The sequence below is a fragment of the Choloepus didactylus genome, chromosome 2 (assembly GCF_015220235.1).
Source record: "Choloepus didactylus isolate mChoDid1 chromosome 2, mChoDid1.pri, whole genome shotgun sequence".
NCBI classification, from domain to species: domain Eukaryota; kingdom Metazoa; phylum Chordata; class Mammalia; order Pilosa; family Megalonychidae; genus Choloepus; species Choloepus didactylus.
The window spans coordinates 15,130,069-15,147,184 of record NC_051308.1 but is presented as its reverse complement, the minus strand read 5'-3'; the positions used below and the strand labels follow the sequence as shown (position 1 = coordinate 15,147,184).

The 17,116-nt window shown below is 43.4% G+C and overlaps 1 protein-coding gene across 3 annotated transcripts in view; it reads right to left on the bottom strand.

Annotated features, from left to right (window-relative positions):
• Positions 1 to 260, bottom strand: part of CAPN9 (calpain 9) — a 54,034-nt gene extending 53,774 nt beyond the window's left edge. For all 3 annotated transcript variants that reach the window (XM_037811028.1, XM_037811037.1, XM_037811047.1), the window contains exon 1: positions 48 to 260. In XM_037811028.1, coding sequence (XP_037666956.1) covers positions 48 to 260 — 213 coding nt within the window. The remainder of the gene's footprint in view (positions 1 to 47) is intronic.
• Positions 261 to 17,116: the final 16,856 nt, after the last annotated feature.

Genomic DNA, 17,116 nt, shown 5'->3' with positions numbered 1-17,116 from the left:
GGTGTGGTGCCCCAGAGCCCCTCAAGGACCCTGCTAGCTGCACTCACCCCTGGCCGCTTCCACACAAAGGGGATCTGGGGCCTCTCGCTGTAGAACAGGGAGGAGCTGTTGGCTGGGAAGTCTGCATCCTCAAACAGGATGCCCTTCTGCAGGCACCCCTGCCGCAGTTGCTCGAAGCTCTGGCCTGAGGAGTGGGTGACACGGGTGTCCTTGGGAGTCGGGTGCTTCTGGGGTCCTGGGCCCCGGTAGAGGTAAGGCATGGCTGCTCCCCGGCTGGTTCGGGGGTCTGCGATGGGTGGGAAAAGGAAGTGAAGACGTGAGATGCCTGTGCCGGTCAGGAAGAAGCCAGCTCAGAGGGCATCTCGCTCTCTATGACCCTTCCTGACTATACCTGTTTGCCTGGGCACCTCCCTGTTAGACCGAGATGGGACACACCCTGATAGCAAACTGCGGAGAGAGCCCTCTGCCCCCCTGGGGGGCTCCCATGGACCCAGAGGGAGCTCCGGGCTGGGCCAATTCCAGGAAGAGGGTGTAGCCTGTGCTTAATGCACTGGACACAGGGAGTGGGAGAGAGGATTGCTTTATGGGAAAAGAGAGCAAAGAACCAAATTGTTCCAGGGGTGGCAGGGCAGCATTTGTTTTCCTGTGGGGCATAATGCACTGCGTGCTCTTTCCTGGAAAGAACAGAGAATTGCAGAGTTTTGTCGCTGAGGGGAGCTTAACAAATCACAATAGCAACGTATTACATAGCTCTCTCATGGACACAATCTCATTTTGATTTTGATCAAGGTGGTCAAATTTTCTGTAAAGGACCACATTGTAAATTTTTTCACCTTTGTGGACCACAGGGGCTCTGTTGCAACTACTCAACTGCTATTGTTCTGCAAAGGCAGCCGTGAATGAATGGGCATGGCTGTGTGTGCCAATAAAACTTTATTTACAATAACTGGCAGTGGGCCAGATTTGCCCCAGCCAGGCTGGCTGTAGTTTGCAGACCTCAACCCCTGACGTTCATGAACTCACAGAAGACATCCACTCTCGTCCTCTGCCAGTGCACAGAGAGCTCTCTTCTACAATATTCCTGGCAGATGGTCTTGGGGAGAAATTTTCAAAAGTAGACATCATATTAAGAAGACACTTGCTCTGCAAAATTCTACAAATAGGATCCACAGATAGGATACACTGACACTTATAATTTCATATTTGAGAAGAAAATGAAGACCATGGGATGGAGGCTGTTTAATGAAAGTGAAGATGCTGATGTTCTAAGTATTTTACGATTTCTGTGCATTTCCCTAACTGGTCAAAGTCAGGGTTTGGAGACAAGGGGTCTTACCTTAATGGATACAGTTAAAAGATTGTTAACATGAATTTTTATATAACCTCAAAATTCCCAAGAATATTCCCTTAATTTGACACACTTTCTGTAGAGTGGGCCCTGCATATTCTAGTACAGACATGGGAGTTGGAGAAATTTGGGTTTTGCACCCAGTTTTGCCTTGGGTGGCCTTTGGCAAGTGGCTTTACCCTCTCTACAAATGTTTCTTTGGTGTCAGTCAGGGACAATCAGCTACCCCCTAGGGTTGTGGCGAGATTATCGAAATAAAGCAACTTGCCCCGAGTCTGGCCTATGGCTGGTAGTCAGTAAATAGTTGATTCCTCTCCTTTTCCTGTCTATATCTCCCTCCCCATTCACATAGCCATCATCTCTCATTACTCACCTTTCTGAGTCTCATTTTTGACCCCTTATGAAGGCTCTCTTTGTACGTCTCTTTTGTCTACACAGGAAAGCATTCTGAAACACTCACACAGGGGCCAGATTACAGTTCCGCTACCATCCAAAGAATTCTCTGCCACAAGCGATCAAGCTGCCACATCTTGCTTCTTGCTGTCCTACTGACAGCTCTGTTTCTAACTGATTAAGAAGACTGTCTTAGGGAGACAGGTGCAGCGATGCCCAGGCCATCCGTTTCTGGTGACACCTGGGTCAGGGAAGAAATCACCAGCCCAGATTTCTGAGAATCTCCCCTTCAAACATCCCAGCGCCTGGAAAAAGGACCTTAAAGTAAAATTCCTACTTTCAAAAGTTGTAAAGGATTTATTTAACACTGGACCATCTCTAAGCTCCACAAATTTTATGTTTTTATTACTTTCCCATTGCAAACACCTATTGAGGCTGAGGAATACTGACCTTCCACCTTTGTGTCTCCTTAAGGATTGGATGAACGTCATCTTTTTATTTAAAGTCTTATTTCAGTTATTAGAAATGTCACCAAGGTAATCAGAGAACTGCATTTTCATTTATGAAAAAAAGCAAAAATATATTTAAAAATAAAAAATAAATCTTAAAAAGCCTTTTAATTAAAAAAAAAAACAAGCAAAAAATCTTGGAATGGGAAATATACTGAAAAAATTTAGTGATTTCCTCCAGCCTAATAGCAGTCACCTTCCTCCATTGCTCTCAACAGCGGCCGTCCCAGTGTGGGAAACTAGGACTCGACTCTGCCCCAAAGGGTCCTGTCTGGACTGCATCCTTGGCATTGCTCCCTGGTTGTTCTCTGACACCCACCCCAACTCTCTCGCCTTCTGGGAAGTCTTCAGGATCCTGCCTGGAGGCAGAATCAGCAGCTTCCTACGAAGCTAACTGCATTGGACTTCTGCAGGACCGCATCTAATGCATCCTTAATTCCAGCTTTCTAGTCCAGCAGCTCACAGTGGGAGCTAAATACACATTTGCTGAATGAACATTGAGCAATTGACTCAAGGAAAGCAAATTTCATTGTTTAGTCTCTCACACACTGTGGTGGTTCTTTGAAAGACAATTTAATTTTCCAAAACCTTTGCCTCTTCTCAAGCTGGAAAATGATTAGAGAAACTTCACCTCCACTGTTTTCAGGTCTAGCAGGCCCTGCAAACCGCCTCATGCCGTCCACGTCTCCCCTCTGGGAAAGGCTCGGAATGCCCCAGAAGAAGGGGCCCAGTTTTGCTCAGGGGAAGAGTGAGCATTTCTACTAATAAGCCCTGCCCACTTGTCACCAGCTGTGGAAGCTCATCCTAGAGACTCAAGTGTCTTTTTGTCCTGAGTCCCATCGGGACCATTTATCATTGTAGCTGTATTTTTCTTTCCTAAGCAGAATGATCAAATTGATCCTTATTGTGGCACCTGGGATGTTTTGACCTGGAGCCTTCCAATCCTCACCTACTTTCACTGTCCTTTCTATATCCTCCACACCCCTGAACCTGCCCACCGCTACAAAGAATGTTCTTTGTTTCTTCTTCCCCAGAAGTGCCCTGAGTTAGCCGGGGTGCATTTGTAGTGCAGGGCAATGAGATACAGTAGCTGTCCTTCCTGCCTGGGGTGGGCCTGTGGTACCTGGTGGGTGAGCCCCAAAGAGCTAATAGTGTGATGCTCCACATGGGTCAGTGGCTGTCTGACAAGTTCAAGTGGGCTCACAAACATGACAGCAGAGCGGACTCATTAGGTGGCTTTTGAGAGGTTTGGAAAGCAGATTTGAATATTACAATTGGGAACAGAAATTATCAGCCTGTAAAAGCTGATAATGAGTCTGCTGTGCTGTCATGTGTGTGGGTTCCTCCACTTGCAGTGTGTAAAATGGATTGAGGGCTGGAGTACAAATAGAAATGCCAGATGAGTTGGGATGTGTTTACAAGTGTCCAGGAGGGAGGGAGTAGCAGCAGGGAAGGAGAGAAGTGGACAGATTTAGGGTATGTTTTAGAATAATTATTGTCTGGAATTGCTATGGGGGTAAGAAAGCAGAGGATCCAAGGATCATTTCCTGCTTTTAGACTTGAATAAACAAATGGTTTGTGGTAACAGGAGGAGGGGCAGACTTGGAAGAAAAATTCAAATGAAGTCTAGAACATATTGGAATTAAAATGCCCTCATAATTGCTAGTGAAAATTGGTATAACCCTTTTGGAAAGCAATTTATTAATATTTATCAAAATTGCAAATGCTCATGCACTTTGATCCTGTCATTTCACTTCTTGCAATTTTTCCTACAGATATGAGTCCCCTTGCAAAGTGAAAGGTGTACAAGATCATGCATTAGAGCATTGTTCCAGTTTGCTAATGCTGCCATTTTGCAAAACACCAGAAATGGATTGGCTTCTATAAAGGGGGCTTATTTGGTTACAGAGTTACAGTGTTAAGGCCATAAAAGTGTCCAAGCTAAGACATCAACAATAGGGTACCTTCACTGGAGAAAGGCCATTGGCATCCAGAAAACCTCTGTTAGCTGGGAAAGCATGTGGCTGGCATCTGCTTGCTCCCAGGTTGCATCTCAAAATGGCATTCTCCAAAATGTCAGTGTCAACATTCAATGGCCATCTTCAAAATGTCTCTCTAAGTTGGAGCTGCACTGAGCTCCTTCTGTCTGAGCTTTTATAGGGCTCCTGTAAACTAATCAAGACCCACGCTGATTATGGGCGGGGCCATGCCTCCATGGAAATAATCCAATCAAAGGCATTACCCACAGCTGGGTGGGTCACATCTCCACGGAAACAGCCCAAACCAAAGATTCCAACCTAATCAACGCTAAAACGCCTGCCCCCACAAGATTGCATCAAAGATAATGATGTTTTGGGGGATATAATACATCCAGACTGTCACAAGCATTATTAGGTAAAAAAGGAATAATACTAAGTGCCCTCTACTAGAGGGATGAGCAAACAAGTTATGGTACAGCATAAAATGGAATATTATGTAGCCATAAAAAAGAATGAGGATCCTCTTTACACACTGATATGGAAAGGTCTCTGTGATGTGCTGTTAAATTAAAAGATCAGGAGCAGAACAGTGCATAGGGTATGCTACCATTTGTGCAGAGGGGAGAAAAAAGAATATTTATTTATATCTGCATAAAAATCTATTGAAAACTACCCTAGGCATTGTAATAGTTGTTCCGTCTTTTGGGGTTGGACTTAGTAGACAGGGGATCCGGGTGTCCTCTACCCAAATGCTCTTCACCCTCCCTCTACCCAGAATACTCTTCACCCTCCCTCTGCCCAGAATGCTCTTCACGCTCCGTCTACCCAGAATGCTCTTCACTCTTGACCCCCAGCTGCCCTCAGCGAAGTCACTCATTCCCATCCTCAGTTGCTCAGCTTGACTGTCACTGACAGTGTGTGTGAATGTGCCAACATCTATAGTAAGTGCTGGGCAAAGAGTGTGTGTGTAGCAGGGGTAGGGGCTCAAAATGTATACACTGTTTCTCACATGTGCAAAAAATGTAATTTTCCTTATTTTCTAGTACTGACTTTGACTTGGCTGTGGAGCCCTCAGACTGCCCAGAACACACAGCCTATTCTAAACCCCTCCAGTGTGGCCATTTCCAATGCAATAATTTTGCAATCACTTTTAAGTATTATTATCTCAGGTGCTCTCTCAGCCACAGCTGAGTCACCTTTGGGTAAACATCATCTTGTGGTGTTTCTTCCCCCTTCCCCTTTCCTCCTGGGTGACCTCTGGGCCTCTGTCTGCACGCCCTTGGCCAGCCTCTTGGTCTTCCCCGTGCTGGCATGCCCCAGTCCTCACCACGTCCAGTGCAGAGCGAGCGAGACCAGGGTTTCTCCGGCCTCTTGCAGTCCTGCCATTACACTGCCTGGCACCAGGCCAGAGGCTCTTGGCATTTCTCAGCCTGTCGGGAATTGGACACTACCCTACCTCCTCTGCACAGCCCCAGAAGGGCTTTTCTTTCTGTGAGGTGGGAATTTCCCTTTTGATATAAATTATTTAACCCCCAGTAGTTTACTTAATGATTTACTCTATAGTTGATCTTCCAAGCTTTGATCCTGACTACAACAATCCCATTTTGGGGGCTCTAGGCAAATCCTTTGCTCTTTCTTGAAAACCCTGCCTTCCAAATTCTCACCATAGAGTTTTAAAAGTCTAGTTTGAAACATAAAGCTGAGCAATGATGTCTCTGTTCTAGGCAGGCCCTGCCTTCCCCTTCCCATATTTCTCCCCCAGGAAGGCTTTGTGCCCTTGCAAAAGGGTGATCACTATCACCTAGGGTTCTTCCTCCCCCTCTCCCAGAAGGTGAGAGCAAGTTCTCCATCTGGAATTTGTTTATCTATCTAACAGTCTCCCAAGTTCATATTGGTAAGTCTAGGAACCAAGTAAGAGTCTCACTTCCTTCCCGAGATCACTCCTCATTTTACCATCTGCCTGCCCACTCCTTATCCCCAGTGGGGAGCTCAGCCATGAACAATGACAACAAGGCTTCTCTTAAGTAGAAATAAGCTTTAGGGATGGGCATTGTACCACAGGGGTGAGAAGTCATCTTTCTGAAAGGCAACAGCACATCCAACCCTGATCTTCCCCAGGCCCTCTGCTCTGCAGACATGGTACCTGGTCTTTGACCTCGGTTGTCTGACCCAAGAGGGATTCCAGCTGGGTGCCACATAGGCTCATGAACGACCAGGGTGGTTCCTCTCTGGTTCCCAGGACTGCTCAAGATGCCCTTAGTTTCCCTTAGCTGCGGGCTTTCTTTCTGACCTGATTGTGGAGTATAGTTTCCTTCCAAACCCTAGTCTCTCCAAAGAAGTGCTAGGCCACTGGCCCTATGGCTTAAGCTGATACTGTTGAAATTGCCCTTCTATCCCTGAGAAGAGATTGTGTTCTTTAAAAATTCAGTGCTGTGGAAAGATAAATATCTCTCTTCCTCCTGCTGACTCTCCAGTACCCGCCTCCATATACCATTTCTCCCACTGGCGTTTGACCTTGCCCAAGATGATTTGGCTTTCTAGTTTCATCTAGGGGTTGTAAATTTATGCTGTGCACAGATTCTTAGGAACACTAGAATCTCACTTGCAACAGAATAGGAGTTTACTCTCCATTTAGGAGTACAAAAACCCTAAATTAAATTAAAAAAATATATGTATTCCATCTCCAATTCCCACCCAATATTGGAAATTTAATCTAAATGTTGCTGTATAGCACACTTTTTCATTTAAAAATAATTTCTCTCTTTCCCCTGGTAAACTAGCAATCAATTCAAAGATCAAACTCCTATAAGGTCCATTTCTCCCCACTCAAGTTGTCATCCTCTCTCTTACTCTTTCTAATAGTGGTGTTTGCAACAGGGGGAATCTTATGTATCCAGGACATTGGGCAGAGGTCTCTGCTTCTTTGGGTCTCTTGGTTGAAGTGTCTCTAGGAATTAGCCTCTTTTCCTCACTGTATTTGATGCCAAAGGGTGCCAGCTAGTGTACCTTGTATTTGATTTTCTTAGCAGGTGCAGTGCATTGTAATTCCTCCTGGGGGCCTCAGCATGGCTCAGACATTTTCCCCTTATGAGGAACCCCTCCACTTAGCTCTCCCTGGACTTGCTGAAGCTCTGGAACTCAGCTGCATTTTCCAGCTGGTCCCCAGCTTTGGGCTCCTACTCTTGGAGCCTCTGCTTCGTGAATCTCTTGCCCTGCTCAGGGCAACACCCAGAGAGACAAGCCGATTCTTAACTCTCAGCTACCCTCCGACCATGGAAGTTGAACACGCCCCGCATCAAATGAACATGTGATTTTCTAACTGGAGAGTTCCGCATTTCGTTAAGTTCCACTGCCCTGAGGTTCCCTAGGTGAAGCCAGAACTTACCCCCCAGTCTTCTTGCTGCCAGGACACAGGCGCATGACTCAGGCCCTGCCGATCAGATGCCCCCATGAGAACCAGATTCAGGGCAAGCAATTGAAGAAGCAGGCCGAGAGGGAACCCGTTTTTGTGGTATGTGTGCAAATGTGGTGGTGGAGGCATTGAGGTCCTTACGGGCTGTGTGGTAGAGCTACTGGTGTCCACCCCTCGGCATCCTACATGTGAACTATGGGTGTCCCGCATTGTCAGTGTGAGAAACAATGACTATTTGGCTAAAGTGGCCTCATGATGGGATTGAGCATCATTTCTGGATTTGTTCTTTCTGAGCCTGTTGCTCTGTGCCCTCCACCTCATCTCCCCCCCACCAAGTCGTCAGCTCCCTAATATCATTTAATATTTTGTTTTTCTGCTTAAACTTGCAACTGTTGTTTGCAGCCAAGGATCCTGACTTGTATACTACCCTGCTCTCTCTTGAGATTTGTGGCAACTCTTGGTTTACGCCCAGGCAATATGCAGGTCATGGGAAACTGGGGAGGCTCCCGGGCCTCTCTTCCATCTAAACAGGCCATGGTACCATATATTGTCCACTGAGGTGCTGCTGGCAGGGGGAAGCCTGGGAAGCAGTCTCCTCCCACAGTTCCAAACAGAAAGTGGAGTAAAATTGCACTCTGTTTTCAGACTTCCCTGAAAACATTTATTTTCTATTGCTCTCATCTATACAGGTTTAACCAAAAGGAGTGAATATGTAGGCAGGAGTCTGACCCATGACCTCACCTTCAGCTTCTCTCCCAAATCCTCTGCTCATCACCGGAAGCATTTTCCATTTCCTCCTTATGTCTAGGAGGAATTTTTCTTACACCTTACACTCCTTCTTCTCCAGATTTTGGCTTAGAGAGGGCACTCCAGTAACCTTATTATGCCAGGGATGGCTATAGATATGTAAACTATCACCTTGGGAGTTTGAAGAAAATTCCTTTCTTTTTCAACTTATCTCTGCCCCAGCAAAATTAAATGGGCTTACCTTGGCGGGTGATCTCGCTGCCCTCCCTTCCATGTGGGACCTGACTCCCAGGGGAGTAAATCTCCCTGGCAACGCAGGATATGACTCCTGGGGATGAATCTGGACCCAGCATCGTGGGATCGAGAACATCTTCTTGACCAAAAGGGGGATGCAGAATGAAATGAAATAAAGCTTCAGTGGCTGAGAGATTTCAAATGGAGTCGAGAGGGCACTCTGGTGGACACTCTTACTTGCTATATAGATAACACTTTTTAGGTTTTAATGTATTGGAATAACTAGAAGTAAATATCTGAAACTACCAAACTCCAACCCAGTAGACCTGACTCTTGAAGATGATCGTATAACAATGTAGTTTACAAGGAGTGACAGTGTGATTGTGAAAACCTTGTGGATCGCACTCCCTTTATCCAGTGTATGGATGAATGAGTAGAAAAATGGGGACAAAACCTAAATGAAAAATAGGGTGGGATGGGAGTGGGGTTATTTGTGTGTTCTTTTTTTATTTTTATTTTTTATTCTTTTTCTGATTCTTTCTGGTGCAAGGAAAATGTTCAAAAATAGATCAGGGTGATGAATGCACAACTGTAAGATGGTACTGTGAACAGCTGATTATACACCATGGATGATTGTATGGTATGTGAATATATTGTAATAAAACTGAATTAAAAAAAATTAAATGGGCTTGCCTTCAGACTGTTATGGAATTTAAAATCTCTGTTTTGAAACTCAGTGCTGACAAACAACTTGGTTGGGTTCTGTCCCCCTAAGTTCAGTTGCAAACATAGCCATAAATTCTTTGCAGCTCCTCCCATTAAGAGGTGAGTCTATTTCCCCACCCCTTGAATTGGGCTGGTTTTGTGACTTGTTTGGATCAAGACAATGATGCAAAAGTGATAATGTGTGAGTTCCAAGCTTAGACCTCTAGTTATCTTGGAACTTCTGCTCTTGTCCCGAGTCCTCCTAGTGCCCTGTCATTATGCTCTGGCCAGCTTTCTGGATAATGAGCAGCAAATGGAGAGAGGCTCGAGCCGTCTCAGCTGTCCTGAGCTGAGGTTCCAGAAGTGTAAATGGACTCCGATGGATAAATGGTGTACATCCCAGAATAGGATAGGCCAGCTGAGCCTGATGCAAATTGTCAACCCATAGAAGAGTGGAAAATAATAAATTGCTGTTTTATGCCCTTTAGTTTGAGGTAGTTTATGTAGCAAAAACTAACTGATATACCTCCCCAAGAAGTAATAAATATAATGGAATCAGTGAGAAAGTAGCCATGAGACAGCTAGGAGCAAGGATTACTGGGTATACAAATACAAGGATTACTGGGTTTAGGGTTTAGTGTCTTAAAAACATTCCTGTAATGCATCATTCTCTAATTCAAACTAAATCTGGTTCTGAGTCCCTAGTCTACAGGATTGATGAAAATTTTAAGTTATCTTTCAAAAGGGCTCTTCCCCCTTGCTAGGGTTTTACAAGCATTCCAAAGATGCATGGGCTGTGCAGACAACGGAGAGGGTGGGAGGCTCATGAATTGTAGATCAACTGTCCTCTCTCAGACATTGCTGCTTTGCTGGGGCAGCAGCAAACAAGGGCTGGAGAGGGCTCCAAGACCCATGGAATGTGTCCCATTGATTGTGTTAGGGTATAAATGACCCTGATCTTTATGCCTTAAGCCCTGAATCAAGTATCTTGTCCCTGCTTTTAGTCCATCCCCATTCCTTTCCCAGATCATCCAATGGAAATAGACTGGGTTGGTTTGAGAGACTTTCATTTCTAGAGGTGAAGGATTGTTCCATCCCAAACCCAAGGAGGACCACTTCAAGCATCCTCTGATGCACTAGAGGGAATGTCCTAGAATATCCAGGCAGAACTCTCACTGTCCTTGATCATTCCAAATCTAGAAGGCTCTGCAGTTACTCAACCTGTCCCAGAGTCCTGGGATTAGAGTCCAACCTACATTTGAGGGGGGCCCTTGGATTGATCATAAAATGAGGAAAAACCCTTGAACCCTGATTATAGGTTGAGCTCATTTCCCTCGGGAGAGTGGAATAAGGGGGACTTGAAGGCTCAAGGGAATCCTTTGTCAGGGGACTTTGCCAATGAACCACATGGCTTTGAGCATGAACAATGCAGAGCAGGAAATGGCTTGGTGCATCTACCATTATGTAGGAGAAAGGACAGTGGCAATCTGCTTACCTGCTGCCCCAGAGATTCTAATTCCCAAATGTTCCTGTCCACCTGGGATTTAATTTTCTCTCTGCCCAATCCACAGATCTAAAGGAAGTCTGTTCTGTGAGAACCCTGTGTGTAAGATTCTCTGGTTGCCACCACAACCCCGCTGCTTAAACTGGATTAGGGATTGCTAACTTGCAAATCCGACATTACAAATGGCACATGCTCATTTTTCTAGGGGGGGAGAGTCCATATTTTTTTATTAGATTCTCAAATGAGCTTGCTTCTTTGCATTAAAAGCTACAGATTCCACAACGTGGCTTCCAACTCTAACATTTTTGTGATTTTTGTAGTTCAGTAACACAAAGCAAAAATCAGAACCCCCCCAAAATAGTTTCTCCTCACATGTGTTTTAAGGTTATCAACAATATCATCATACGGTTGTGCATTTAGTACTTTTAATTATATGGAACATTGATTAAGTCAGTTATATACACTAGCAGGGGCATAATAGCAAGCATATCATTAATGATAATTACCACTGTCAAATAAGGTTCTTTTATTCCAGAGGCTAAAGTTTATGAAGTTTTTCTACAGCAGAAGAGATGTAATAAAAATCTGTTCATTTAGAGGTTTTCTATTCTCCGTGTACAATACATTTGGGTTTATTAAAATAATTAATTTATTTTAAAATTTCATTTGAATTCTCTCCTACCCTCTAGAGTGCCGTATTTAGTTCTGTGACATAGATCTTCTTAGCTTAATTTGAATCTTCTTTGTGGTAACAGTTTATCTTCAGTATCTCTTCATGCGTCTTATCCTTTGCCACTTTCCATTTCTTCCTTTTGACATCCCAACTTCAATTTCTCGTAAATGATGAGAAGGCAGCATTAGGCAGCAAACACATACTATGTATGCCTGGATGAATGGCTCAGCCTCTTTTGAGCAAATGGCCTTCATAAATCCTCATAGCAATCTTTATGACCTAACTTTCAAAGGGAATTTATTAGCTTGGATTCCTATGAAACGATAATTTATAAAGTCACTGACTGTCAGTCACAGCTATGAGGACATTAAGTGACATAATAGTCACTCATTTTTGGAGAAGAGATTTTGCACAGAGTACCATGGTATGAACTACTACAGTAAGAATTGCAATTACTATGACTCATTTATAAATATAATTTCCTGTTTAATTTAGGTAATTAAAATATGTGCGAGTTCTATGCCTAATTTTGCCCCCGACAGTGTTTTGTAAAGTTGCAGTGCTAAAATGGGATTTAGATTTTAAGAATAATAACCACAACAATAATAACAATGATAAGAAAAATAATCTCAAACTATTATATTACCAGTCACCTCAGCATAGTGCTTTGTACAAGATGACCATTGTAGTGCCAGGGTTCTTGTTGCAAGCTCTGCGTCTTAGTTTGCCAAACTTCTACGGCAATCACCACACAGCCGTTTGGCTTACACAACTAGCATTTATTGTCTCACAGTTTTGGAGGCTAGAAGGCTTTCTTTCTCCTGGGATCAGTAGTGATCTGGTGTTGCTTGCCGCAATCCTTGGGGTCTAATTTTGCATCTCTGCCTCTCATTACATGGTGATGTCCTCTTCTTTCTCCTGTGATTTCTGGGTCTTTTTTATAAGGCCTCTAGTAATGTGGTTTAAGATCCACCCTCATTCAGTTGGGCCACACCCTAACCTAAAATAATATCTTCAAGAGGGCCTATTTATAATGCATTCACACCTACAGAAGTGTAGATGAAAGGTACAAAACTCAATATGCCACACCAGGCAAGTTAATGGTCTTAATTTAGGTAGAAAGGCATTTACTAAAAAGGTTTTGGGAGCTCAGAAAATTGACTGGATGGCTAAGAATCAGGCTTGGAATGAGTAGGAACTAGGGGAGATCCTGAGAGCAGAAAACAGGTATGTTCTTGCAGTAGGAGCTGCAATTGGGATGGAAGCCAACCGCATTTGCACTCTTTGCTCCGGACTCAAATTCCAGGACAGACTGACTTCACTTGGGCTGGACCCTTCAGCACAAGGAGGGCAGAGCTGCTGACCAACAGCCCTTCCAGACTCTGCCCACAGAATGTAAGGGGTCCAGGAGGCCCACTACATCTCCAGGGAAACTAAATTACCTTCAGCTCTAAACTTCTAAGTGTTGAAGTTCAGCTCATCTGGAAACTGAACTTCATGGCTTTGAAATTTTGCCCAGGCATGCTGCAGGAGAAATTCCATCAAATAGGACAGCAGCATGTGGCAAACTATTTAGGAAAAAAAAAATCTGGTGTGGAAAAAACATTTAGTTAAACCCTGGACACCTAGAGATTCAGTAAATTTGCTACTGTGAAGCTCAGTCTACATTTGTATTTGTATTATTTGATCATGAGAGCTTTGTTCATCCCCCAGATGTTGCGATTATACTGGGGAAACAAAAATGTTTGAAATAATTCTTCTGATCAAGATCAAAATAAGAGGTTGACTGAATTTTTTTCAAAAAAATGGAAACTTTACATTAAACAGTTATGTGTAAAGAAATAAATTTATTTCCCGAGCTCAAAAGCAGAACAACCTTGTGTTGTTTCAACGGCACCAAGAGATAAGAGCAAAGATAAGCAAACTCTTTGGATTTAAGGTATCATCTTTCTTTGAGTTATGACACTCTTTTCCAAACTTCCCTAAATGCAGGGTAAGGCCATTTTAAAAAAAAAAAAATTGTAAAAACTGCATCCTTGAAGGAAACAGATGGTACACTTGAATTGGGTAATTTGAGGAGAATTTAATAAACTACTTTGTTTACAGGACATGGGCAGGAAAACCACAATAGATAGAAGAGTTCCCTGGGGCTCAGAGCAGCAGGGTGCCTTTATAACTTCCATTACTGAAGGGGTGAGGGAGGCGAGTAGTTCCAGAACTGGGGGTGAGTGGGAGCTGTTTGAATAGGGCTACAGGTCAGGAGGCAACCCTAGGGGGGCTTGGGGTAGTGGGGTGGAATAAATATTGTAAACTGCTAATGCTCCTGTGGTAGTTTGGAGCTATGCACCCCAGAAAAAACATGTTCTTAATCTCTTTAGCCATTCCTGTAGGTGTGAACTCTGGTAACTAAGACATTTTGATGAATTCACTTCAGTTAAGATGCAGCCCAACTGAATCAGGATGGGTCTTAATCGTATTACTAGAGGCCTTTATAAGCAGATAGGGAGATACTAGAAGCTGAAAATCCGTGGAACCCAGAAGAAAAAGAAGCCACGAGAGATCGCCATGTGCATTGCCACATGACAGAAAACAAAGGACCAAGGATCACTAGCAGAGAGCCCCAATCTTCTGGGAGAAAACATTGCCTTGAGGACACCTTAAATGAGGACTTCTCCTAGCCTCAAAACCATGAGTCAATGAATTCCAGTTGCTTGATCCAACCCCTCACATGTTATTTGTTTTAGCAGCCAGGAAACTAAAACACTCCCCACTGGCTGAAGCCAACTGAATGCCAGGGGCAAGGAAGCCCTTTGACACAGTTCTTATAAATCAGCCTCCCAGAGGACGATGCAGGGCAGAGAAGGATGGAAAGTAGATCTAGAGGGTTAGCCAGAGGATCCAGCCTAGACCACTGCTAAGAGTGGCTGCTAGCCTCTGTAAAATGGGGTTGGGGGTGGGGTGGGCAGGAGGAGAACAAGGTTTTCACTTTTAACTTTATACACTTCTGTATTGTATTTTAAAATAAGAATGTGAATGAGTATTAATAATAATTTTTAAATAAAACATTTTAAAATAGTAAGTGTGACTTGGAAAGCACTTAGTTTGAGAATGAGGAGAGAAATTGGCAACCCTTCTTGAGATAAAGTGACACCTTGGAACGTGAAGCCAGTTGACAAATCCACCGTAAGAAGGAAAGAGAGGGAAGGAGGAAGAGCAGCATTTTGGCACCTTAGCAGTCAGTGTAAGAGAAGATACGTTGACCCCAGGGAGGCTGATGGAAAATCTTTAGTGAAGTTCTTTGGCTCTTTAGTTAAAAGAGGGTGTGTTACCAGCCAGTAGTGACACTGGAGAAGATTCCCCACTAGAGGGCAGGAGTCCCATAAAAATACCAAGCTGCAGCCCATTAGTTATTTGGTTACTGACTCTCCCTCCGGTGGGACTCCCATCCTTTGTTAAGGGATAGGGATAGCTGATTATATTACTGGCCATGAGTAAAGTTCTTCACCGGAAGTAGTTCAACCTGTTTTAGAGTTTCCCGCTTTGGGGACCTAGTGGGTTTTGCCCTGAACATAGGAATTTAAATGAAACAAATATAACACATACACACATGCAAAGTCCGGTATGTGCCATGGACCCCATTTAATACACGATAGTTGTTCAGATTTGCTAATGCTGCCATTATGCAAAATAACAGAAATGGATTGACTTTTATAAAGGGGGTTTATTAGTTCACAAATTCACAGTCCTAAGGCCATAAGAGTGTCCAAATTAAGGCATCAGCAAGAAGATAACTTCACTGAAGAACAATCAATGGCATCCGGAAAACCTCTGTTAGCTAGGAAGGCATGTGGCTGGCATCTGCTCCAGGGTTCTGGTTTCAAAAATCACTTTTTCCAAAGTGTCTCTGGGCTTGTCTCGCTTAGCTTCTCTGGAGCAAACTCTGGGCTAGCATCTCCAAAGAAGTCCGCTCACAAGCATCTCTCCAAAAGTCTCTCTCAGCTGTAGCACTGAGCTCCTTCTGTCTGTGAGCTCTTATAGGACTCCAGTGATTTAATTAAGAACCACACTGAATGGGTGGGGTGACACTTCCATGGAAATAATCTAATCAAAGGTATTATCCACAGTTAGCTGTGTCATATCTCCATGGAAACACTGAATCAAAAGTTTCCACCTCACAAGATTGGCTTAAAAGATCATGGCTGTTTTGGGGGGACATAATATAGCCAAACCGGCCCAATTGTCTATAAAAGAGAAATAGGAGATAGATTTGTCCCATGTAAGAGAGTGGACAAAAAGCTTCAAGAAGCTTGAATTCAGTTCCCAGAGATGTCACAAAGAACCTGAGCTCCTGTCTGAGTCCCTGCCCCTCATCTTGAAAATTGGGGTGGTAAACCACGAATTACTGCCAGGATAAGTCTCTTATGTGGTCTCCAAATAAAATACAGTGACACCAAAATGGCTAAACTTTAGGCTAGCTAAGATTAAGACTACTTCGTTTCTCCTCATAGCAGCTTCCCCAGGCTTTCGAGTGGTTTCATGAAACCAAATGTAATTACAAGGCAGAGCCTAGTGTGAAACAGTTGTTGAAATTTACTTGTAAGTAATACGTTATTGGATGTGTTTCCCCCATCTGAAATCCATTTGCCAGTTCTCCAGAAGAAAAGCCAATCCTCCAAAAGCTTTCTACTCTAGCACCATAAGCACAATAAGGATGATACTTTGGCATGAGGGGGTTTATTAATATGTGGTAAGCGAGACAGCCTTTGGGGTGTAGATCAATGCAAACAAGTTGCTTACTAAGGAAATCAATCTTGTAAATAAAGGCACTCACTGTGGGTCCCTTCTGGAATTTTTCACAAGTTCTGGCTTTCACAAGCTTTGGCCCTTGGATGTTTCTTTGCCTGCTGAACATGTAAAAGTCTGTTTGGAAACAAACTAGTAAAAGTTGAGTTTAAGAATTGATAGTATTGTATCATTCCAGCTGGAAAGGATTTTCACCAAAAGAGGCTGACTTTAAATATATGTACTAATAAAAGTGGTTATGTCTATAGATAAAACATAAGATTTCCCTTTCTAACCGTTTTAAGCATATAATTCAGTGACATTAATTGCATTCACAATGCTGTGCTAACTTCAACACTGTCCATTACCAAAACTTTTTCATCATCCCAAATAGGAACTCGCTACCTATTAAGCAATAATTTCATATCCCTTCCTCCCCCAGCCCCTGATAACCTCTAATCTACTTTCTGTCTCTATGAATTTGCTTATTCCATATATCTCATGTAAGTGGAATCATACAATATTTGTCCTTTTGGATCTGGTTTATTTCATGCAACACAATGTTTTCAAGGTTCATTCCAGGTGATGCATGTATCAAAACTTCTTTCCTTTTCATGGCTGAATAATATTCCAAACACATTTTGTTTATCCATTCATCTGTTGATGGACACTTGTGTTGCTTCCATCTTTTGGAAATTGTGAATAATGCCGCTATGAGCATTTGGTGTACAAGTATCTCAGTCCCTGCTTTGAATTTTTTTGATACATACCTAGAAGTGCAATTGCCAGGTTATATGGGAGTTCTGCGTTAACTTTCTGAGGAACTGCCA